Source organism: Xiphophorus hellerii, chromosome 22 (genome assembly GCF_003331165.1).
Source record: "Xiphophorus hellerii strain 12219 chromosome 22, Xiphophorus_hellerii-4.1, whole genome shotgun sequence".
NCBI lineage: Eukaryota > Metazoa > Chordata > Actinopteri > Cyprinodontiformes > Poeciliidae > Xiphophorus > Xiphophorus hellerii.
This window is the reverse complement of record NC_045693.1, coordinates 10,570,843-10,595,643: the sequence shown is the minus strand read 5'-3', so window position 1 is coordinate 10,595,643 and position 24,801 is coordinate 10,570,843. Positions and strand designations below refer to the sequence as shown.

At 37.4% G+C, this 24,801-nt stretch overlaps 6 protein-coding genes across 8 annotated transcripts; 3 read left to right on the top strand and 3 right to left on the bottom strand.

Annotated features, from left to right (window-relative positions):
• The first annotated feature begins 4,015 nt into the window (after positions 1–4,015).
• Positions 4,016–5,069, top strand: LOC116712745 (cystatin-like). The gene is made up of 3 exons (XM_032552573.1): positions 4,016–4,274; positions 4,450–4,560; positions 4,762–5,069. The coding sequence occupies exons 1-3, from the start codon at positions 4,074–4,076 to the stop codon at positions 4,858–4,860; spliced, it is 411 nt and encodes a 136-aa protein (XP_032408464.1). The 5' UTR covers positions 4,016–4,073; the 3' UTR covers positions 4,861–5,069.
• Positions 5,070–6,533: 1,464 nt separating this feature from the next.
• LOC116713649 (cystatin-like) lies at positions 6,534–7,686 on the bottom strand. Its single transcript, XM_032553860.1, has 3 exons — positions 7,393–7,686; positions 7,010–7,120; positions 6,534–6,805 (listed from the first exon to the last, which is right to left on the bottom strand). The coding sequence occupies exons 1-3, from the start codon at positions 7,600–7,602 to the stop codon at positions 6,707–6,709; spliced, it is 420 nt and encodes a 139-aa protein (XP_032409751.1). The 5' UTR covers positions 7,603–7,686; the 3' UTR covers positions 6,534–6,706.
• Positions 7,687–8,779: 1,093 nt separating this feature from the next.
• LOC116713650 (cystatin-like) lies at positions 8,780–10,151 on the bottom strand. The gene is made up of 3 exons (XM_032553861.1): positions 9,907–10,151; positions 9,307–9,417; positions 8,780–9,060 (listed from the first exon to the last, which is right to left on the bottom strand). Exons 1-3 carry the CDS (start codon positions 10,105–10,107, stop codon positions 8,977–8,979), a joined length of 396 nt encoding a protein of 131 aa, XP_032409752.1. The 5' UTR covers positions 10,108–10,151; the 3' UTR covers positions 8,780–8,976.
• A 91-nt stretch (positions 10,152–10,242) lies between these two features.
• On the top strand, positions 10,243–15,573 carry ephx5 (epoxide hydrolase 5). Of its 3 annotated transcripts, none has more exons than XM_032553857.1 (10): positions 10,243–10,346; positions 10,508–10,572; positions 10,660–10,882; positions 11,076–11,256; positions 11,340–11,549; positions 13,451–13,580; positions 13,759–13,970; positions 14,094–14,202; positions 14,931–15,056; positions 15,137–15,573. In XM_032553857.1, exons 2-10 carry the CDS (start codon positions 10,550–10,552, stop codon positions 15,336–15,338), a joined length of 1,416 nt encoding a protein of 471 aa, XP_032409748.1. In that variant the 5' UTR covers positions 10,243–10,346; positions 10,508–10,549; the 3' UTR covers positions 15,339–15,573. The 3 variants fall into 3 exon arrangements, with proteins under 3 accessions (XP_032409748.1, XP_032409749.1, XP_032409747.1); XM_032553858.1 differs by having other exon boundaries at positions 10,314–10,420; XM_032553856.1 differs by lacking the exon at positions 10,243–10,346 and having other exon boundaries at positions 10,415–10,572.
• mad2l1bp (MAD2L1 binding protein) lies at positions 15,418–17,727 on the bottom strand. The gene is made up of 3 exons (XM_032553859.1): positions 17,330–17,727; positions 16,386–16,642; positions 15,418–16,295 (listed from the first exon to the last, which is right to left on the bottom strand). The coding sequence occupies exons 1-3, from the start codon at positions 17,691–17,693 to the stop codon at positions 15,783–15,785; spliced, it is 1,134 nt and encodes a 377-aa protein (XP_032409750.1). The 5' UTR covers positions 17,694–17,727; the 3' UTR covers positions 15,418–15,782.
• A 1,218-nt stretch (positions 17,728–18,945) lies between these two features.
• On the top strand, positions 18,946–24,647 carry LOC116713396 (kinesin-like protein KIF16B). Its single transcript, XM_032553539.1, has 6 exons — positions 18,946–19,014; positions 19,102–19,218; positions 21,128–21,219; positions 23,856–23,971; positions 24,061–24,203; positions 24,432–24,647. The coding sequence occupies exons 1-6, from the start codon at positions 18,946–18,948 to the stop codon at positions 24,645–24,647; spliced, it is 753 nt and encodes a 250-aa protein (XP_032409430.1).
• The last annotated feature ends 154 nt before the right edge of the window (positions 24,648–24,801 follow it).

The window sequence follows — 24,801 nt, the reverse complement described above, 5'->3', positions numbered from 1 at the left end:
ATTCCTTGAAAGTGTCTGTTTTTTGTTACATTTTCCAGTTCATGACTACAGAATAAAATTACGGGCCACTAAATAACAAAAAATTGAGACTTTTTACCCCTCAGAATTCTGACTTTATTGCAGGTTTAATCATTTCAAATGTGTAATTATTAAATTGCACATTTAATAATGGGAACATTTCACAGATAAACTTTGCCCTTTAGAGGCTGAGAAGCATTTTATTCTCTGGCCTCACTACTAATCTTCTGGAACGTCCATTTATGAAAAGACTGACAAGGTGATTTGGAATTTTTTGAGTGAATACTCTTTCTTACGACAGCAAAATAAATGTGGACAGAGAATTGTGTCTTAAAACACTGCATGTATGAGGTGGAAAAGAGCTTTAAAAGACATAGGAAACAGTAATGTCTCCAGTCTTTGCAGTGGACTAACACATAGTAAGTTGTCCACATGGAGTTGTTTACTTTTGAGGTGATCACATGGTCAGGTAATCACATGCGCCTTACACTCTCTTTCCTTTGCTGCACGATTCCTGCACACTTTTTTATGCAATATTTATGTAACTGTGATTATTTACCAACCTTTTAGAGGTTTAGATAAGAGGTTTATCAAGTTTAAACACCGAACCGGGTCACACAAATAGCACATTTTTTTTGGAAAAGGTAAAACTTTAAATCTTCATTTGATTTGCGCAACTTCAAAGTAAACAGTGAAACATCAAAGGTTTTAAAGCAAGTTGATGAAACAGCAATACTTGAAGTTTGAGGTTGTTCAGCTATCCAACACTGTTGAGTGAGAGACATAATTACAGACTGATTAAAACCTTTTAGGAGGGAGAGGCCATCCTTTAACTCTATGTATGCCGGATTGCAGAAAAGGGATAAAATAATTCCACAGACCTCTGGAAAAAATTTCTTTCATTTGACGTTCTCTCTTGCAAAAACACGAAAACCAAACAAAATGTTTCTAAAGGTGTACGACTCGGGGGGTACACCTTTTTGGTATATTCCTCTTTAGTCATAGTGGCTTCACCTTCCCCCAGTTTGTGCATCTTATCTCTTGGACTCTCAAAATCCGACTTGGGGGGAGCTGGAGGGATCTAGAAATGTTTACGTAAGGCATAAGATCACTCAAGGATTCTAACCAAATCAAAAGCACAGTAATAACGTGAATGCTTCATAATTTACATGCTAAATATGTGCTTCATCTGTGGTATATGCAGCCACCAAAGACAAACTATTATGCAATAACTTCAGTCCCTATTAGTCCAACTTACGATCAGACCAGCACAGTCCTCGGTTTCAACCAGAGCATCATGCAGCCAGATGAAATCTTCATGCTGCCTGGGAACAGAAAAGTCTGGCTTCTGGAAGGAACTTAGTGTAATCTGAGAAAAGGGATAATGTTCTTTGTTAAAAATATTATTGATAAATTAATTTAATAGAATTAGATTAGAAAAGAAAAGTGCAGCATTTTCATGTTTGATTTATTTAATTAAATTAAACTGTCTTTTTTTATTCAAATAAAGCCATTTCATTTTATCTCGCTGTGTATTTTCCTGGTGTACATTGGAAAGATCTATGTTGTTCAGTGGAGGAAGTGGAGGAAAACTCTAGTATATTGAAGAAGTCAATCTTTACGATTACCTCCAGTTGGTGTGTGCAAAATAAGGTACAACCAGAGACTAACGCTTTTCTAAATACTTTTGTATTTTTTTTTTTTTTTTTTTACTATTTTACAAGAGAGTAGGATGAAATTAAGAAAATATTGCTTATTAACTGTGTGCAATTGTTGTGATTCACTCTATCTCATAATCACCCATTCACTTTAACAGGAACACATTATCCCTCTCCTGACTTTCCTCCACTGGCTGCTTGTGTATTTAATGTTCCCTTTAAAGTTCTTTTGTTTATTTTTGCAGTCCTAAACAGCCTTATCATAATTTTTTCCCCGAGCTTCTTCTCTGTTACGTTCTCACTTCATCACTCTGGCCTGTCCAGTTTCTCCCAGTCCTAAGCAGAAGGGTAAGACACAATGATGAATATTAAATGATGACGAGGAAGTTTTAAATATTTGTTTTATTCCTAAAGTGAAATGAATTAGGATCCACTACAGTACCTTCTCAGGAACCTTTTTGGATATACAATATTTCTTCCTCAAAAGTGTTAAATAACCAAAGAACCTCTCACTTCAAACATTGCTGTGTCATTGGTTTGCTGGTGACCTCCTGAGGGGTCAATGTTGATTTTTGGTTCGTGCAAATGAAACAAAGGTCCTAAGTGTTTCATTATCCTCAAATATTTGTGTAATCCAATCCCTATCAGAACATGATGACACACTTACGGGAAAATGAGCTGATGAATAATCTGAAATATATGAACAGTGAATTAAAAAAGTACACAGGAGTGCATTTGATTACCTGATTATGCAAGCACAATAACAGTAACATGGTTTATATATCTTGTGTGTTAATGAAATGCCGTGTACTGAGACATTAACATTCAATCTGCTCCTATGTTACCCTACAGCCTCTCTAACCTTTCCTTGCCCTTCTTGTTTTACATTTACTCAACTACTTTTCATAGTATTTTATTGTCATATTTTATCTAAATCTCTGTCTCTTTCCAGGATGACATTTTATTTACACACACATCAAAACAGTTAAACAGTAAAAGTATAAAAATATTACGTTATTCGCATTCTGAGGGTTAAAACTGCAAGCAGCCTCACTGTCATGTTCAGCTTGCATATACATTGACATAATTCTAGAAACAAGAAATGCCCATGTGCTTAATGATCGAGAGTCTTCATTAAAATATGTATATCTCACTAAAGTACAGCTTTGTAATAGACATACATGTAAATGGTGACTCTATCGCAAAGAGTTAATTATATAACTACAAAAATATTTATACAGAATAATTATGACATACATGTATATTGGGTGTTGTTGTGGAAAAAGCTATTTTACCAAGCACTGTCAGGTGAAATCACTCAATCAGGTTTATTCATATATTGTGCACAATATAGAGAGCTTGTAGGACAATCAATAATGAAGCAGGTCTGGATGAAAAGCTCTGCCATGCAGAGACAACACATGAGTTTCATACCAAGGATAAGGAATTAAAAACAAGGGGCGAGACAGTCTGGTTCTGATGCAGCTGTAGAAAACAACTTCCAACCTTGTACATGTAACCCAAATAGTTCTTTTGGTGAGAGTTCACAAGCATTTCATATAACATGATCAGCAGATGTGAACTTGTAGTAATTTTCCACCACAGTGTAAACAGGATAATTATGACTTAGAAGATAAATATAGGTATAAATATTTCAAATATACATGATGGAAATACTAAGGATAGAATTTAGTAAGCTTGGCTTCCTCTTACTCTTTTGTGAGTTGTTTATGATCATTTTATTTACATTTTTTGGTTTGTTATTATTTGTACTTTAATTATTTTCTTCTGTAAACGTTTGTGGTTTCTATGTTTTGAGGATTTCATTAATTCATTATTTTAGAATGTAGTAATATTTTTTGCAAAAATTCCTATTTGTACAAAACTAGTGTTTGATATTTATATTTATGAGATCATATTAACCCTTAAAACTTAAATTGCACAAAAACTTTGGAACTAAACAAACTAGTTACATCTATTGGTTGGATGAGCTACTTCAAAAACCCTCGTGCTTTTGGAGGTTCTCTCTGGGGACGCCAACTTTATAGAAACATGTACTGTATATTGTTTTCACTGGTCACTCCAGATTGCCTCTAGATTTGTGTCTGTGTGTGTGGATGACTGTGCATACATACGTGTGTGTGAATGTTTGTGCATCTCTGTGATGGACTTTCGACCTCTCCAAGGTGGATTTCCACTCTCGCTTGTTGACCGTTGGAGATAAATGCAAACCCACTTGTTTGACAGCTCTTTGATTGTTGATTGGATGTCTGACAGGCGTGTCATATCTGTTAATCAATAAACAATAACACCATTTATGACTTAAAAGAGAAAGCAGAACGCTTCAGTGGTCCATTCCTACGACAACATTTTTGTAGTTTCACTTCTGAAGCAAAGATGTGGAAGGCTATTTTTCCTTTTCTGGCCGCTCTTTTTGTCGGGTTATCTTGTATTCCTGGGGGCATAAATAAGATAGAAGATGCAGAAAATGATGAGATGTTTCAGACAGCGTTGAAGTTTGCTGTCGTCCAACACAACAATGGCACCAATGACACGGTCCTCTACCAGGTTGTTAAGGTGGTTTCAGCTGAGGTTCAGGTCAGTATGTTGTAGATATTTCTTTGTTCAGTGTTGAATCAAGACCTACTATTAGAAATAAATGTAAACATTTGACACAACAGGGGCCAGGCGTCACATATTAAAAGACTTCATTTGAACCCATTAACTACATCAAGTCTTTGTGAATAACTATCTCGTCTGTCTCTCCTGAAAGGTGGTAGCGGGGTTCAAACACATCATGACTGTGATTTTGGGAAGAACCAATTGTGAGAAGGAGGCACCAGCAGATAACTGTGGCATTCACAAAGAGCCAGGATTCGCTCGGGTAATTAGACTAGATCATGAAAACCTGACATTAAACTATGAGATTTAAAGATAGAAATCTCAAACACCAATTATGGATAAGTTAACATTGTAAAATATGTCATCGTAGACACTCCTTAAAAGCAGTAGCAATTAATGTTTGTCTGGATGAATGTACATGTATTCTCTGTTTTATTTAAATTTTGAACTCTTTCTTTTTCAGCATCACCGGTGCAAATTTGAAGTGTGGAGTCGCTCATGGCTTAATGATACCCAGCTAATATCAGATAAATGTGACAGTATTGAACGTGCTACAGAATGAAAAACTCTTTCCTCTAGAATATTTGCAAACAGTTACTACCTTTACACCCTCTCAAGGTCACTTCTGTCAATGCTGCCAAACAACTTTCAAACTTTTGGACCTCAACAAAGATCTGTATTGTGAAATGCAAAACAAATGTATCACTATGAAAGGATTCATTAACAAAACAAAATCTAAATTGTTTTCAATAAAGTAAGATTTGAACTTCTTTGAATGGTTTTGTGTGGTTTATATACTGTATATGCATATATATAAGTCTTTGAATAAATTTTATTTGTGTAACCTCTGTTATTCTTCTGATGTTGTCCATTGCTATGTCAGAAATTTAATGTGAGATACAGATTTGCGTGTTTTGATTTGACAACCCCTGCTCTTTTTTAAGGTGGCATGGAAATATAAACAAAAACAAAGTATCACTTTTTCTAATGACGCTGTCAATTTAGGAAAAGTCATGAAATTTCAAGTCGGAAAAAGATAGTTTAGGGTATTTTTTCTACAGGTAAACATGGTAATGGGTCACTTTTGACTCGCAAGACAACACAAGGGTTAAATCCAATTTGCATAATAATTTGGAACACAGTGTAGTTATGAAGCAACAAATGCATGAAATGTTTTTCTGGATCAGTCTGCAACAAGATATTTCTAAATTAGGCAATATGGCAGATTTGAAAGGATGAATTCCAAGACAATTGTTTATTGTGGGAATTAAAGGACATTTCCAACAGTCTTTACTTTATTAGTCAATCAGAATTTACTCTGCCAATACTAAATGGTTGACTAAGAAGCCTCTTTTTTAATGGTCTGGTTTTTTAATGCCAACCTCTGTCTTCTCCCAATTTTGTATGCAGAAAATTAGAAATCACCCTGGCTTTTATTTTTCTTTAGACATGCCTATGATCTACATGATGTATTTGATTAATTGAAATTGATAAATGTAGCTAACCTGTTGCAAGTTTTGCAAAATTTGACACCAGGGTAAAAGCTCAACTTAAAAGACAAAGACCCTGAGCAACCAATAGAAGCTACAGTGGAATGATTTAAATCAAACAAATTCATTTGGCAAAGTGACCCAAATACAAGGAGATAAATCAATAGACGACCAAATTTAGTAGATGCACTGTAGTTGCAGTGACTTAGGGCAGCTGAATCCATATGCATGCCACAATTAGCCACTTTTTTGTGAAACATTTTGAGCAACATGTGTTTTTACTTCAACTTTACAATGTTGCAACAGTTTCCTTTGGTCTGTCACATAAAATCCTACTTTTCATGTGTTCACATGATCAGGTAAACAAATGATCTCTTGGATACTTTTTTATGCACTCCTTATGTAATTCTGATTGTTTATTTACCCCTTTCCTGTAACTGTTTTATCAAATTTTTAGGACCTGGGGTACACAACTATCCAAATATTTGTGGAGAATCCAACACTTTAGACCTTTGCTTCATTTGAATGGACCTAAAGTCAACATTGAACCCTCAAGAAGTCACCATAAATCAAATGAAACAGCAAATTTTGATGTCGCCTTTCATACTACAAAGTACTGACCAAATAATTCACCATTTTATCTTGGGCGATCAGATAAAATCCTATTCTATAAGGCTTCGGAACACAGAATACACAGAATACATCTGCAGCAAAGTTTAAAATAAATATCAGAAACACAAACATATTCAGGGAAGTTTAAAAGTTGCTTTATTTAAAGCTGTGCATTTTTGTGTTCTAATGAATACTTTCATAGTGAGACTTTTGTTTTGCATTGCAGAAAAATTCAATAAAGTTTGAAGTGATTTTGAGAGGGTGTCAAGACAGTATCACTTTGTAGATCTTCAAAAAAAAAGTTTTTCATGGTGAAGTAAGTTCAGTACCGCTGCATTCCTCGTTGGTCAGCTGGATATCATTAAGCCATGGGCGACTCCACACTTTGAATTTGCACTGGTAAGGCTGAAAGAGAAAACCCACAAAATATGTCAATAAAACTGAGAATACATGCTCATTTATCCAGACAATCATTACTTATTAGCAGTTTAAAGGAGTGCTTACAATGCAACATTAGACAATGTTAGTTTAACAGAGTTGGTGTTGTTTATGTGTGAGATTCTTTTTCTTAAATACTAAAGTCAGGTTTTTATTATCTAAGGTATTTACCTTAGCAAATCCAGGCTCTTTGTGGACAGCACAGTCGACTGCTGGTGCCTCCTTCTCACAGTTGGTTCTCCCCAGAATCACAGTCATTATGTAATTGACCCCAGCTACCACCTTTAGAAGAGGGAGCCAAGACAAAGAAAATCCAGCTTATTGTGACACAATGAAAAAACTCTTATCAGAAGTGAAACATCAAAGACAGACAAAAAACAATGTTAATATATATATTTTTATATTTGTTATTCACTAAAACATTATTAATGAGTTAAAATAAAATATTTTAATATATGACATCTAGCCCCTAACTGAGTCAAGTATCTACATTTGCTGCTAACAGCAGGTCTTGAGTGAATAGTGAACACTTAAATTTGTATAACATTACTGACCTGACTCTCAGCCGAGACCACCTTAAGGACCTGGTAGAGGACCGTGTCATTGGTCCCGTTGTTGTGTTGGACAACAGCAAACTGCAACGCTCTTTGGAACCCCTCATCATTATCTGCATTTTTTATCTTGTGCAAACCTCCAGCCATCATCTGACAAAAGCCAAAGGCCAAAAACGCGGCAAAAAAAGGAACAATAACCTTCCACATCATTGTTCCGTAGGTGAAACTGCCAAAAAGCTCAGAACAAGAAGCTTTGATGCTGTCTGCCTGCTCTTTGAAAGCAGAAGTGACGGGACTATTTATATTTTAACAGAGGAATCATCCAATCGATAATTAATCAGCTGTCAAGCATTGAGGCCAGAGCTTATCTCCAGTGGTCAAAAGTCTCTAAGGACTAACAGACAGTCTGGACTTTGCAGTCAACTAACATGTTTTTCAGATGTGGAAGTACCCAGAAAGAAATCTCTACTGTCCTGCGTATACCTGCTATCATTGTTGCTATTATGTTTACGTTGTCTCCATTTTAGTTCCCTTTATTCAAGTTACATTGGGCCTGGCAATACTGTTATAGTTTCTTACCTTTGTGGAGGTGACCACAAATGGGAATAAATGCATTTTCTTCAAAGAACGTTTAACTTTACTTTATTAATCACTTGCTCTGTCCTCTGTCACAAGTAAGTGGTTGACTGAGCATCTCGTTTTTTTTCTTAATGCTCTGGTCCAAAAATGACCACTTCACTCTTTTCTGAATGTAAAAACAGAAAATGTAATTTCATCTAGAGTTTTATTTCTTCAAGGCATGCCTGTAGTCTTGAAGACAGTATTCATCAGAACTACAGATTTCACAAGACTTGCGACCGGGTCCAAGTTTAAACTTATAGCAGGACAAATATCCTGATTTGATCAGCCAACCGTAGTTACATGGACTCATTTAAATCAAAGCATATTCATTGATTTGAACCCAAGCACAAGGACATGAATTAATAGGAAATTTAGTAGAAGCATGCCACCTAATGCCTTAGAGACGTAATTGCAGTGAAAGGTCGTTCTACAAAGAATGACTACGGGGCCTGAAATCATGCCACAATTATTATCAACTGTTTTACTTCAAACTTATGATTAAGGCAGTACTGCCCAAGAGACATCTGTTCACTCAGAAAATGCAAACTGTGTGCAGACCAGGATTTGAATCCAGAACCTTCTTGCTGCAAGGCAACAGTGCTCCAACAAGCATCCACACTTCAAAAAAATTGAATAGAACACCTAGCTGGACCAATTACCACAACTTGCTTCACGCAGATGAATCATCAGCCAAAAAATATGTTCTATATCTTGCTCACCTCACAGAGGGAGACAAACAAAAATGATTATTAATCACAAGGACAGATTCTGAGAAGTGAAATTTACTTTATTTTTTTTTATTTGTATTTTTTACCAAGTCATTAAACAATTTTATCCTGGTAACTTATCAACTTTATGTTGCATTACAGCATTCATAGTTGTGAAAACAGCAGACTTCATTACACAGAGGATGGAAAGATGTTTACACTGTTAAAAGTAGCACATATTTCACGGTGAGTTAAGTTAAGGTTTCGAGCACTTCTTTTTCGTGACATGAATGTCATTGAGCCATGGGCAGCTCCACACTCTGAATGTGCACTGGTAAATCTGAAAAAGAAAGACCAGAATACAGTTACAGTAGCATGCCATTATACAATAATTTATGCAGACAAACATGAAATGCATTTGGTTCCAAAGAGTGTTATTTTTTTCACACAATCAAATGATATCATGTCACAGTTTTTATATACAATACTTCATTGTATTTGTTATGTCTGAGAGGAAAATGGGAATAGAATTAACATTTTCATCTCTAAAGTTAACAACATCTTTTTAATAATGTCATATAATTACCCGAGCCTTAGCTGGATCTATGTAGACAGTACAATCTGTGTTTGCTTCGCCTTTCTGGCAGTTTGTCCGTCCCAATTTCACAACAATCTCGTAGTTAATTCCTGCGACCACCTATTATGGAGAAGAAGAGGAATCACATAGGTCCAGATTATTAAAAGCATATCATATATGGTTGCAGTCATACAGCACACATACATAATGTACTTGAAAAGCTAAATACTAAAGCTATAATTCAGTTTACCAAGAAATTGCCAGTTCTAAATTCCTATTTCCATTTAATTCTAGCATAATGTAAACCATTGTGCACTTTTTATTGTCAGAAAAGTATTTACATGGAGTGTAAAGACAGGAGGTCGCCAAAATGCTTACATCTAGAGTTAAATTTATTCGAATACATAAAATATTGAATAAGTTAAAATACGCTCTTTTGTCAGATTAAAACTATACTTAATCTAACTATACAAAAAGATATTATCCATCCATTTTCTGTACACCCTTGTCGTTGGTGGGGTTGGGAGGTGTGCTATATATATATATATATATATATATATATATATATATATATATATATATATATATATATAAGTTTGCAACACTCACCTGAGTCTGTGCGGAGACGATTTGAACCACCTTGTGGAGGAATGCATCTGCTTGGTTGCCTCTGTTGTGTTGGGCGACGGCGTAATTCAACGCACTTAGGACAGACTCACTGTGGATGTCGGCGTCTTGCCATCCCCCAGGCATGCCGCACTGCACAGCGGCGAAAATAGTCGCAAGAATTGGAACAACAGTCTTCCACATCTTCCTTCTTTAAGGTTAAACTGCTTACTCGGAGGGAGAAAAGTCCAACTTGGACGCTGTTTGATTGTGTATAGCGTTTCTGCTCTTTATAAAGCAAAAGTGACGATATCGCTCACAGATTAGTAGAGGAGTGACGCAGCACGCCATCAACAAACAATCTCTGCAGGACCAACCCGCCTTGTGTTTGCTTCTTTCCAGGAGTTCGTCGAGGTCTTTGGATAAACGGATAATCTCCCAAGGTTTGTTTTGGCTTTCTGACGTTACGAGCGCGAACACCATCTCACCAGGAGGTGGAAAAACCACGATAAACGAGGTTTTGTCAAAGCACACAGGGAGTGGAGGTATAAACTTTTAAAGCTGTTGCACTGGAAATTAAACTTTCTCGACCTTTACCCATTAGCATAAAGCAACCCGTGCGAGTGTTCACGTTTTGAGCTGCACAATGCAGAGACTGCAACTTTTGAAGTAAGCGCTCTAAAATCACAAATTGACAAAGTATAAGTGTGCTTACTTTTACCTGCATTTCAACTATTTTTCTCTCAAACTTTACAGGGACACGTTCTTTGGGCTGGATGTTGCACAACAGCAGCTTATTATTGGGTGTGCTGTGGCAGCAGCTGTAGCAGGTGGAATCCTGACCTATGCAATGCAGAGAAGGAGCAAAATGAGAACTATCCCTGTTGGTGAGGGATGGTGGGGAGCAGGCGAAAAACCACTCTTAGAGGATCAAAAAATATACCCATTTACAGTGGAAACGTCAGATGAAGAGATTGAGGTAGCTTGGCTCACATCAACTTTTAGAAAACGTGTAATACTTTCCTTCCTCACAATTTTACACTACTATCCATCACAAAATCCTAATAAAATGTGGAGATAAAATGAGAGAATGGGAGAAGGTTCATGGGGTGAGAACACTTTTGCAAGGCATTGTTTTATGTACAGGGCTCAGTTATGATTTTGTTTACCAGGATCTCCATGAACGCATTGACAAAACCCGGTTCACTGACCCTTTAGAGGATAGTGGCTTCCAGTATGGCTTCAATTCCACTTATCTTAAGAAGGTGGTTTCTTATTGGAGAAATACGTTCGACTGGAAAAAGCAAGTGGCAATGCTGAACAAGTATCCGCACTTCAAAACCAAAATAGAAGGTACGCACCGCTACAGAATGAACAGCAGCTGGCTTAACTTTCTATCTGGTAAAATCTGTTTTATGTCTTTTGTTGTGGTGCAGGACTGGACGTGCACTTCATCCATGTGCGCCCACTACAGAGGGGGGACCAGAGGGCTCTGCCGCTCATGCTTGTTCACGGCTGGCCTGGCTCCTTCTATGAGTTCTACAAGATTCTTCCACTTCTCACACAGAACCACAACGGATTTGCGTTTGAGGTTGTAATCCCCTCCATACCTGGCTACGGCTTCTCAGAAGCCCCTCATAAGAAAGGTAGATAATTTTAGGAAAAGCAAGTTTATTTGTGTTCCACCATTCATCCACAGACCAATTCCATTACTTTAGAAAAAGCAAAAAGAAAGCTGTCACAAATACAATCTATACAAATGAACTGCAAATTCTAATTTGGAACAAATAAGTGGTGATAACATGCTAAAGTGGGACGTAACAGAAAAGTCCTGCTTTAATACTACCAGTAGTTTCTGCACATTTCAGATTTTAAGGGAGTTTGTTCCAGTGCGGAGGAGCACAGAAACTAAATTTAGGATCTCTTTAGCTCTGGTCCCTTGAGTTTGCTGGTTTCTGGTGAGATAAGGGCTTTCGGCATTCCTGACGAGCAATTCTGAGACTAATTCAGGACTTTATGCCCATACTTTAGGAGTAAGGAAATGTATTGTACTGGTGCGTGTCTGGTATCTGGTACCAGCATTTTTTGACGTGCTGCAAAGCCAATTAGAATAATCTAGTCTAATAAAAATAAAGCATGCCCCAGTTTTTCGGTGCCCTATTTAATCCAGACTGCCAAACTACATTTCTTTAGTACTGCCAACCGTAGTTTGGTTGGACTCTTAGAGATAGGGTGAGGATCTCCATCATCCAGGGGGAGCTGACAGTAGAGTCATTGCTCCTTCTAATCGAAATGAGTCAGTTCAGTTGGTTTGGGCATTTGATGTTGTTCCCTTATAAGTCTTTCAAGCACAGCCCACTGTTAGGGCATTTTGGTAAAGACTGAGAACTCACTGGAGGGATGAATCATTTCTGGCCTGGGTACAACTTCAGAGCCCAGAGAATGTTATTGTCCCCAGGAGAAGGAATTTCTGAGGTTTACCTCTGGATCTGTGAAGTGAAGATGGAAGGAAGTATTTACTGTCTGCAGTATGTTAGGTGTAACACAACTAAAATCCTTTATAAAAACCTGTGGGCCGACATTAAGGTTGTGGATTCCAGGTCATGAGTAGTTTCTATCAGATATATAATTCTTGCTATCTTGGCCTTCCCTAGTTTCAATTAATTGTAGAAAATTAAGATTGCGTTTAAGAGTAAAATTACTGCGTAAGAAGTATTTTTTCTTTCCTTTATTTACTGGGTTGACTTTGTCTTTTTACATGAAATGGCACTGAAGTGTAACATTAAATTGTGTTTATGCAATCTAGATATTCTTTCTCTTCTGATGGTCATGACCTTTATCAAAGAGGATTCCTGTAAACTCGGCCTCAGCTGTTTCTCAGGACAGATGAAACTGACATCCTTGACTCAGAACACACCAGTTGAAGATATGAATGATTGAGGTATCTGAATCCCTATCTGAGAGCACAGGCTGAGGATAGTTGTAAGGCCTTGGTGGATGTTTGTATGTCATATGTAGTGGTTGAAACTGAGGTGCTGGGGTTTTCGGTTTAGTTGTTTCTGGGTATTCGAGAGGGTGGAAATGGTGGATACTTGCAGATAGTCAGTGATGTTTGGGGAAACTATCCTCTTTGTTTTGGTGTTGTATCTAACTTTATCTTTATTATGACTTATTTCCTGTTTTTGTTTTGGAGTTGTAGCTAACCTTGTCTTTCTTTATATGGTTTATTTCCTATCTTTGGATTGTTCTTGTCTTATGTACTCGACAGGAGTTTTTCTCTTTAGTTTTTAATAAATTAAAGAAGAAAAGTTGTTTGGGCTACTGTAACAGGTTTTGTTCCAATATTGCCTTATATTGAGTTCTATCCATTGTCCTTCAACTTCAATAAGCTTGCCTGTCTCCTCTCCTCACAGCATAATGCTTTTCTTCTCGCAGTGTTTTTGCATGTTTTGAAACCCCCTCCCCAAAAACAAAGTTTGTAGATCTAACATGACAAAATGTGAAAAACCTTAAAAGGTTGAATAATTTTGTGTTGTACTTGTTAAAGGATTTAACAGTCTGGCTGCTGCTCGGATTTTCCTCACACTCATGGAGCGCCTGGGCTTCTCCCAGTTCTACCTACAAGGAGGAGACTGGGGCTCGCTCATCACCACTAACATGGCTCAGATGAGGCCTGAGTAAGTTAAAAACAGTCCATCAGAAAAAGCACATCATCATTTTAGTGGAGTTTTCACAGCAGACATTGTGTCATTTGGCTGTGAAATGAAGCTTGTCCTCTGCACATAGATTTTTCCAGGACAATAGGCGTGATTGTCTTGGGGTGACACTAACTTATGTTTGTTTTTTCTGTTTCAGCTGTGTTAAAGGGCTCCACCTAAACATGTGCATGTCAAATAGGGGTTTCAAAGTGTTACTCTCCATAATCATCGGCCCTTACCTTCCCTTCCTGGTCGGCTTTAGCCAGGAAGACGTTCGCAGGTTGTTCCCTTTCTTTCAGAAGAATGTGTGGCAGATGCTGGAGGAATCTGGCTACCTTCACATTCAGGCAACTAAACCTGACACAGCCGGTGAGAACGTACAAAAATATCTAGCTTAATACCATAAAGACAGGTTAAAGGTACTGGAGAGTGCAGCCTGCTGTTTAAATAGTTTTTCCCATTACCTCTCATTACAATCGTATGCTTGTGCAGGACGTGGACTGAATGACTCGCCTGTAGGCCTGGCGGCCTACATTCTGGAAAAGTTCTCCAGCTGGACTCACATGAAGAACAGAGATCTGGAGGATGGTGGGCTGGAGAGGTAAAACAGCAAAATGTGTTTTGTTTTTAATGACACTCATTCCTTGGCTCTATTTTCCTTCAAGCTTACTAAAAAAATAACTGACATTCCCAACTACTGTAATAAAATTATGGACCTCTGATAACTAAACATGTAATGAGTCGGGTTTTACTAAAGCTAATTTTTCCGCAAATTAGCTTTTATTGACAGTGTGGCAAAGGGTAATTGGTTCTATTTTGGCATTTAAACCAACTTCAATCAGAACAGTTTCAAAATCTAAGACAGTCACACCTGGGATTTATTTGTATTATTTGCTGATTTTATTAAAATTGCTGTGCATTTGCAATGTCTGGCAACAATATTCATACCCCAAAAACATTTGCCATATTAGCATCATAAATTCTAACAGTTTTTATAATAGACCAACACAAATCTATAATAAGTATTATCAAGCAGGCTGATTATACATGTATTTTAAACCATTTCATGGATTAAAAATGCCTCGTCAAAGCCCAGAGCTAAAGACATCTGAGAATCTGTGGTAAACTTTGTGTGCAGAGATGCTTTCAATCCAATCTGCCTGAGCTTGAGCTATTTTCAAACAAAATGTGAGAGAAGTGTCATTATAGAAGTGGTTTTACAGCATATTTAATTGGATGGAACTAATTGCAAGTGTGTTTCACACTTCAGATTTTTAATCCCATGCATCATCTCAGTGTCTAGCTAATCAGTTTGTGGCTTTTGAACAGAAAATTCAGCCTGGATGATCTTTTGACGAATGTCATGATCTACTGGACCACAGGCTCAATCATCTCCTCCATGCGGTTCTACAAAGAGAACTTTAGCAGCAACCCTAATAACAGGATTGACGCTAAGTAAGAGTTTTTTTTTTTTTGTTGCTATTATCCAAATGTGACCAGAATTGCCTCTAATAAGTGTAATAATCACATTTTAGGACAGGGATATTTGTGCCCACTGGACTGGCTGCTTTCCCCCAGGAGCTCCTGCACTGCCCCAAATCCTGGGCACAGATCCGGTACCAGAACATCGTCTCCTACACCTTCATGCCCCAAGGCGGACATTTCCCCGCCTTGGAGGAGCCCCGGCTCCTGGCCAACGATGTCATCCAGTTTGCCAAAGCAATAGAAAATCTCTGAACCGCTGAATGTATTCTAAAACAGTTGTATGGTTTTTATTACAATCAACATATTAACCTCCACAAATACAGAAGACAGATTTTTTTTTCTTCCATACAACAATTTGCTTGTTATAATTAAAATTGCTAATGGTTCAGTACATGTAAACATGCTTACACACATTCAGATTTCCCTCAGAATGTAAAGAAAGCAATAAACCTTTCAAGTTATGTTCAGTAAAAGTATATTGCACTAATGAGTCGAGTGTGTCACTGTGTATGAAAGAAAATGCTTTATAAATATAAACAATAATTCAGATGCTCTCAAAACTGCAATAATGTCTCTTGATGAAATATTAACTAAATTAAAGACTTTACTTTAAAAAGATCCCTTTGCACATTTAAGCAAATCAAAACAGAAAATTTTAAAATATGTAAAATTCTAAATTTGGCTTCACCAACTGGGTCAGTTGGTGAAGCCCTTAATAGCCGTGGGTGCCTGAAACCACACATAATCCTGCCAGTCTGCCCCCTCGGCTCCATGCCCCTCCGTAGACAGATTAATGATTTTATTTTTCACTCGAGTCGGGACTTTAAACTGTAGTTTAGGTCGGAACCAACCGATGCCACATTCCCTGTGAGCCAGCGCCAGGACCGTGGTGGGCATCAGGCGAACAGGATTGTTGTCGGACAACAGGTCGGCAACGAAGAGAGTGCGGAAGAGCTGCCTCAAGCAGGAGGAGGCCCTGAGAGACTGATCCCCGGCAGCCAGGGCCAGGGCCTCCATGTTGACCTCATACATTTCTTTAGGTAGAATGAGTGAGCCACCCATCAACAGTAAAACTCTGGGTACTCTGCTCAAAGAAAACAGCACCTCCAGCTGCTGCAGAAGTTCCTCCAGCTCCTGAAGAGTCTGGTGACATTTGCGTAGATCCAGATCCGCAGAATGCAATGGCCTTCGAGTCACTGCGCCTCTTTCCTGAAAAGCAAAATGTTTCCAAGCAATGAGTTTCTTTAAAATCAACAATACTTTGAAAGGAAAACGGCTCCAAGACGGCTTCCTTCAAACCTGCTTTGAAGTTTGCAGCTTTTTCTGGGAGTAAACCAGCTGGTCATACGTCATGGGCAGCTGCTGTCTCTGATAGAGGATGCACTTGAGGATCTCGCTGACGAAACGGTAGCAGCCGTCCTGGGTCACGGCGCCGGGGAAGACCACGTCCACGCAGCCTTCTTCCTGAGCTTTTCTCACCACCTCAGCATCTTGTTTCTCAGTGTTGGTGTCCTTTCTGACATCTGGACCAGAAGTCTCTTCTGTTTCCGTTTTGTCTGAACAGAACCAGAATATCATCCTTACAGTGAAATAGTATTTTTTGCAACTTCCCATTTTAAGTGGCTCTGCCTCAAAATATTAATGAGTTTCTGTGAGTTCTTGTTAGCCCGGGGTATAAAAATCATAGCACAAAGGTCCTTTAGTGGTCACCACTCTTCAAAATGGGAAATACAATGGAGAATGACATTCCAATAGTCCTACTGTATTTGATGATAATTTAAGCTCATAAAATGGCTACAGAGAAACCTCAACCTGCCCATAATATATTCAGCCTTAAAAAATATACAATAAGGTTGGCTATCTAGGACAATAAAGGGAATTTAACAGGGTGTTTATATTACTGGCCTGAAGAATTTGCACGCAAATTAAATATCAAAATGCCAGCCTGTAATATTGCAAAGAAATTATACTGCAATTCAACATATTGTGCAGCTTCACCATAAAAGTACTGTATAATAAGCAGTGTAGAAACCCTAGAAGTAGGGGATGTTTAAGAAAAAAATATTTTAGTCGTTTGATCAATGAATTGATATAAATTAATTTCTGTTTCCTTACAGAAACAAATAGGCCTGCAGTGCTTAGCAGGGTTTAGTTTACTTTCCTAAATACTGAATCACCCTGTATATAGCTGGTACTAAAGAAAATTATAAAATTAACCGAAAACATGGAGTTTAAAGGCGTACCTTGAATAATATCTGAAAGCTCAGAAGAGTTTTCCTTTTCTTCTGTGTTAGGTACACTGTGCTCTTCCAGAGGCACTCCTTTAACATCAGTGCCATTATTTGTTTCTAAAGTTATTTTGATCGAGTCTCTTCGGCGTTCTTCGTCTATTTCCGACGAGAGTCGGTATGAATTTGAATCGTCGGACACACTCTGTAAGCTAAGTAGTCTACATGTCGTACTGGGCTCCTCGGCGGTTCTGCTGTTCCTCTCTGAGGCAAAGGAGAGTCTCCGCTTTATTCTGCCGTCTTTGCTGTGGACAATGGACGAACCCTCTGTCTCATCTGAGTTCAATATTGGTTGTAAAGCGTCACACTGCTCCGCCATTATTTTTGAACGTCCGCGCCTGGTTCGTTCTTACCGCTCGGAATCATGGGAAATCCACCGAATGTTGCGTTCACGTTAAGCGGACACATTGGGAAAATAGCATTCCTAGCAATAATGCAATTTTTGAGATATTTTAAAAAGGGTTTTTCACATATTTTATGGAATTGACAGTCTTAGGTATGCTAATAGTGTTCATTAAATCTACATCATGTTTTGATTAATTATTAATTAATTTAATTTAACTGAATAATTAATCTAATATATTTTGAAACATTTTGAAATTATGTAATTTTACAGAAAAAAAACAAACAAATTCGAGTGTTTTATAGACTACAACAAAAATGTTATGAAAAAGAACATTCCACCAAAATAAATTCAGGCAGGAGAAACCCTTTTCTAATTCTAACATCAACCTTTTGAACAGAACACTTGCTTATATGGGCGACCTTTGTTAGAACAGTACAAAGTACTTCCAAGTTACAATATATTGTTTACTGTACCTCCACTTGACCTCGAAATGGCACAAGAACCTCAGCAGGTTGAAATAACATTAAAACAACAAAGCTTGTGTAAAAGCAAGAAGTCTCACTTAAACATAAACTTTCGGCGCGTCTCTGGTGCATTTCTGGGTAAACGCCTGTTTTTTCCAATCAGTAAAGTTACTGATTTTGTCGGACGACAGGTCGGCAAGTACTGAAGTAAGCTTAGCGATACTTCATAAAAGTAAGGTGTAGTAAAACTTCTAAAAATGTGTATACTTTTTCTCTAGGAAAGGCAATTTACATAAAAAGTAGGACGTGCTTTGCCACCCTCTAGTGGCTAATTTCTAGATCACATGAGGGAATAAAGAAAGCCCAGGTGTGAATAATTAGGAAAGCCAAAAGTTTTACCAAACAAGAAAGGAGGAAGAGGCATTTGTTTGGTTGGTAATGTCTTCGGTGATGAAAGTAGCGGTCCGAGTCCGTCCTTTGAATAAAAGGTGGGTCCAATGGAATTTCTTCTTTTGTTTTTATCTTAACGTTTTAAAATTGAACGTCACATCACTCCCATTTATTTTCGACAGAGAAAAGCTGTTATCCTCGAAGGTGATAATTCACATGAGGGGGAATACAACATCTATTCATAAGGTACGTTATCAAAAAATGAGCGAGGTTTAGAATGGGTTTAATTAAGTTATTACCTAAAGTGGACTATTCACTTTACATTCCAGCCTTTAGCTGGTCGAGGGGAGAAACTGAAGGACAGAGGGAAAATGTTTTCATACGACTACTCCTTTGACTCAATTGATGCAGACAGTCCCACATTTTCATCACAGGAGAAGGTGAATTTTATTTATAAATTTCTTATTTTGCGTTGTACAGAAGTGAAATAACTTTTTTTTTTTAAATGAACTTTTCATCTCTCTCAGATTTTCAAGAACTTGGGCTCAGACGTTTTGAAAGCAGCATTTTATGGTTACAATGCTTGTGTGTTTGCATATGGCCAAACGGGCTCAGGGAAATCTTACACCATGATGGGAAATAAAGTAAGAATAATTTCTACATTTTGTTTTTCAGCAAAAAAATGTTTTGCTGCTGAATACAACGCCTTCTAACAATATCTAGATCCATTTTTAGCTCTCACATTCTGTCACATTAAAACCTTAAATTTAGATTTTCTGTTTTTTTCTTTTTCTTTTTGTATATTGGAAGTTTGTATTGGATCGACACCAGACCGTGCGTTAATGTGAACTGGAAGGAAACAAATGCATAGTTTTAGTCTCAATTCTTTAAATATGTGTGTATGTATTTTTACTCTCATTTATATTGTGAGTAAAAACATAAAGAGTTGACCACATTTCTTTGCAATTACTGTTGCAAATTTATCAGTATCTGTCTCTGCTGTCTTTGCACATGTAGTGTCATTTTTGTAAGTTTTTCATAATTGGCTTTAGCTTTGTCAGAAAAGCAGCCTCAAACTTGTTTTCTTGCAGGATTTCTCCTTATATGACTGCATTCATCTCTCCATCTACTCAAGCCAGCTTCCTTTTCCCTACAGCATGATGTTGCCACCACCATGTTTCACAATGAGATAGTGTTGGAACTTTTTTTTTTTTAAACAAAAAATGGTTTCTGTACATAAAGATTATTTAGTTGGTGACTGATAGCTATCAATTATCCCACCATAACTATGCAGCTTGTTCAGAGTTACTAACAAAAGCTTTGCTGCTTAATGCTCTTTGTTCAGCTTTTCAGTTTTGGTAAGTGGCCATCTCTTGGTAGATTTATAGTTGTCATTTTTTCCCCTTTTCTGTGACAGCTTGATTAGTGTTTTATATTATGTTTAAGGTGAAGTTATTGTTTTATAACCTATCCCTAATTTGTCCGCAATGTTATCCTTGAGCTGTTAGTCATTTTCATGTTGCGGTTTGTTCACTAAAGTGGTTTAACCAACGTCTGAAATGTTCACAGAACATTGGTTCTTGTACCGAGATCAAATTAAAAACAAGTGACCTTTATTTACCAATTAGATAACTTTTGAAAGCAATACATTGCCCTGGATTTTATTTGGAGAATTTGCAATAAAGAAGCTTAAATGCTAATGCATTACGAATTACTTATTTGTAAAAAAAAGAAAAGATGAAAACCGTGTACAAGTATCCATCCACCCCAGAACTATGCACTACTTTGTGTTGATCTATCACATAAAATCCCTCATTTGATTTCAGTCCAATTTCTAGGGCCAATTCACAACATGTTTCAAGGCACTTCACAAAAAAAGTACTCTGAAGAGTTAAAAGCACTGTTGGCTGAAAGATAATTGTCATCTGTTCGTTCAGATATCACAGCTGGTTGTGTTGGCACAGACTTCCAATAAAAAATGTGAATTAATTTAGCACTAGTTTATAGCTACAATTCTTAGTCACACAGGAGGCTGAAAAATGCATTTTTAAATGCACCAACTAATGCAGCTGGGTTAGCATGCATTGACCTCTTGCCTGCTAAACTGACAGTCTGCAGCCTCATTATACTGACTTCTCACTTTGCATTAATCAGAAAATGTGATGAGTGTAGTAAAACCTCCATTCCTTTCACCACAATGAGATTCTTACATTATGATGGAGGATTCTACTCGCCTGCTGAAGGGACTCATGCAAGGTCATCAGCAGAGTTGCTGTCAACGTCGGATAATTATATATGGCTCTTAATGCCTACTGTCTGTTACTTTGTAATTAAAAACAAGAGGGCAAGCAGCTCGGACTGAAATTGCTTTTATGCATCAATGACTCCATATTAGATGCGGTGATTGTGTTGTTCAGCAGTCTTTGCATGTGCTGAGTTGTGGTTGCAGCAACGTGTAAACACTTGGATTATGTCATAGGATCAAAATGTAGCTAATTTTAATGTGAGATTAAAATTGGTGTTTTGATTCTGTCAACATTTTCTCAATTAAAGGTGGATAAAGGTTTAATCCCACGGATCTGTGAGGAGTTGTTCCTGGAGATATCCAGCAGGAGCGACAGCATGTCATTTCAAATGGAGGTCAGGTAAGCAACTGTACAGTTGAAGTTCTTGTTAAATGCATCAAGTCTTCATAGATACTGCTGCTTACAGTTCCAGGCAGATGTCAACATCTATGAGTTATGAACATTTAGTTTGTCTTTAATTAAAGTTTTTTCCTGTATGAAGTAATCATGCAACGTGCAATTTCAGTGCCTTTTGTTTTTTTGAGTGCAAGTCCAGTCCTTGAGTGCCGCTGTCCTTCAATTTTTGGATGCATCACTCTTTCAAGAAACCTATGAAATGAATTGGTAATAACCAGGGCTTTGCAACATTTGCTAACATGCCAAGGAGTTATTTTAGCCTTTTGATTCAGGTATTGCCTTAATATTCATTAATACATACAGTGGAAACTGTCTTGGGAATATTACAAAAGCTAATATCCACAGTCTCATATCTGCTGTTGGGGGTACAGCCAATCAGCAGTAAGGAGAATGAGTGGAGCTCCTTGATTAGCTTCTCTGCAAACACAAGCTAATGGCAACATAGGAAGCTAAAATACCTTGATGTTTTAGCTTTATGAAATATTTTTAAAGCACTTTTTAAAAATATTTTATATGGTCATTGAAGAAATCTGAATGGGCAATTTTTTTTTTGTGAGTAATTTGGAGTAACGATCCACAATCTGTGAATTGTTAAATCCTCAAAGACTGATTTGCAGGGACAGGGTCCATTGTAGTTTGATGGCATTGCCGTTTTTGCAGGGAAATGGTGATTATTTTGACTGAAATTTGCAATACAATTTTGATCACTTCTATTGGTCTGTCCCAGGGCACCCGTAGCTACAATATAGCCACGTTCAAATCCTTCAGCATTTGAATGTAGTGTAAAACTCTGTGGTGTCCTCTGGACTTGATAAAGTGTTAAACAAGTACAGGCTATTTTCCATTTGTTTAGTTAACCCACATTTTTATGCCTCTTTCCTTACCCTACAATTACACAATGTCCGCACAAGACTCTTTGAACTTCACTATTTTTGCTCCTAAAGTTTTAATCAGGTGTGGCCACAAAGAGCAGTTTGTTCTGTAAAGGTTAAATCGGATGATCAATTATTTGACTTCATCCAATTCAAAACTATCTAGTTTACCAAAAAGCAAGTTCTGTGGCAGAAAACAAATTAAATGAGCTTCTGGCAATGAAAGCAGTCAAATATCTAGCTAGAATTATCCCACAAGTCTTAAGATGGTTACAAAAGAGTTGGAGGTGACTAACTCTTAAACAAATATTGATGTCTATGCATGTTGACCTTGTGTGTAATGTATATTGAAGCCTGGATTCTTATTTAAAAATAAATTAAGTTGTATAACTGCACTGCAAAAATAAAAAGCCAAAAATGAACCTGACCTTTAAACTTTTTACAGAACAGTTTACAAACTTGAATTGATTTGCAACCTGATCTTGAAAAAAATGTATTAAAATCCTCCAATATTTTGTGTAGGGAAGAGACTCCTCAATTGTTCCTCATCTTGAAGGAAGCAGAAAATCGATAACTAGGCAATTTTACTGAGCAATGACGGAACTTGATAGGAGCCCAGAAAATATTATATGATCATGATTTATTGGTTAAGGCCTATTATCCAAAACATCCAGTTTTAATTAACTGATTAAAACTGGATGTAAAGAGGGGGGGAAGTGAATAACAGCTTCTTGGCAATTAACATTCCAAGAATGTTTGGAACAAGGACTCTCCAGGGGTCTGCGTGTTGAGAATCCATTTAGACTGAGATGATTGCAGTGGACTCAAATACAAACGGTCTAATTTTATAATGTTTAATTCATCCTGTGCTGCATTGGATGGTGGTTAAATATTTAGCCTGTGAAAAGATGCAAAATCAGCAAAGAGAAGGGTGATAATTTTACACTTTTTAACTTGAGTGTAGCTTGAGCTAATCATTTCTTTTCCTGGTTTGTAAACATATGTAAACTCATCTGGTGGGAGATTTTTGTGCTGATCATTGCTTCATTATGTTGTACACAAAGAATCACTATTTCCTTTGTCTTGGGAAGTAAAATGAGAAGAATTCATGACCTGACCTTAACTCGGCTGAAAAATCTGCTGGACCTCATGAAAAGTTAATTCCATCAATGGTAGGGCCACTGCGTATCTGGGAATAGGCATATTAGAATTCACGACTTCTACCTATTAATCTGAAATAAATACAGAAAACTGGTTTAGATAGTTAACATGTTACATAAAAATACTCAATGTTTTAGGGCTGCTAACGCAAACAATTACGGTAATCTGAAAATTTGAATGCATTAATATTACAAAATGAAGATTAGTCAAACTATGTATTCTGACCTAAAAGCCTCTTCTCTGAGGGTTATCTAGTACACAACTGTGCGTTACTGGCTCAACATGGTGAGTGATGAACACAGTGAAATATGAAAGATTTCCACAACAAAAGACAGTCCCACATTTGCATCACAGGAGAACTGGAAAATAAAATATCACTTGGCCCCTGAACAAGTTTACTTGTATGGGTAGAAGGATAAATTTCTTCTGGTTGCCTTGAGTACTTGGAGACTACATTACCTGCTTTCTGCTGCTGCAAAAAAAGTCAGATAATTAAATCACTAATATCTTTAATTTTTTGTGAAACTTTTTTTTTTCCCTCACCAGTTATCTGGAGATTTACAATGAGCGTGTACAGGACCTCCTAAGGAAGAAGCTGCCGTGCTCAGAAGGAGGGGTCTTGAAAGTGAGAGAACACCCTACGGATGGACCTTATGTTGAGAGTAATGCGCAATTTTAATTGTTAATCTGAGTCTTACATAAAGTGTTTCAAATGTCATTCAGAATTTCCTTCTCTCTAATGCCTGTGTAGATCTATCAAAACATGTGGTGCTCAGTCAGAGTAATGTGGAGAGCCTCATCACGCTTGGGAATGCCACCCGCACTATCGCCAGCACCAGCATGAATGACTTCAGCAGCCGTTCACACACAATCTTCACCATCATCTTTACCCAGGTGTGACATGTGAGCAAGCAACTCAGAAAGCAAGCTGAATTGCTTGCTTTCTGTGGTTTCTAGAAACATTTATTTGAAAACTGTTTAAAGTCCTACTTCAAACTATATCACTGCTTATTAAACACTTATTACATCTTTTTTTTTCTTCCAAAATCTAAAGCAATATTTTTGTTCAGTTTAAAGTGTATGCATAGCTGCATGAAATGATCTTTGATCCTCATTTTTCAGGGATGGTTTGATGGTGAGTTGCCCCATGAGAGGCACAGTAAGATCCAACTGGTGGACCTGGCTGGCAGTGAGAGAGCTGATGGGACGCAAGCCATGGGCACCAGGCTGAAGGAAAGTGCAAACATCAACAAATCCCTGGTCACCTTGAGCAGTGTGATCTCAGCTCTTGGTAAATTCAGCTTGATTAATAAATTAGCTTCATCTCGTGCTGGTTAGCAGTATATTATTGTTAGTTCATTCTGAACAAAGTTAAGTATTTTAGCACTTTTATTACAACTACAAAGCATGCAATAATGTATGAAATTATTTGCTGTTCTATTGTTTTATAATGTAACCCTCAACTTCTCCACGACTTTCTCTTGCCTGGCCT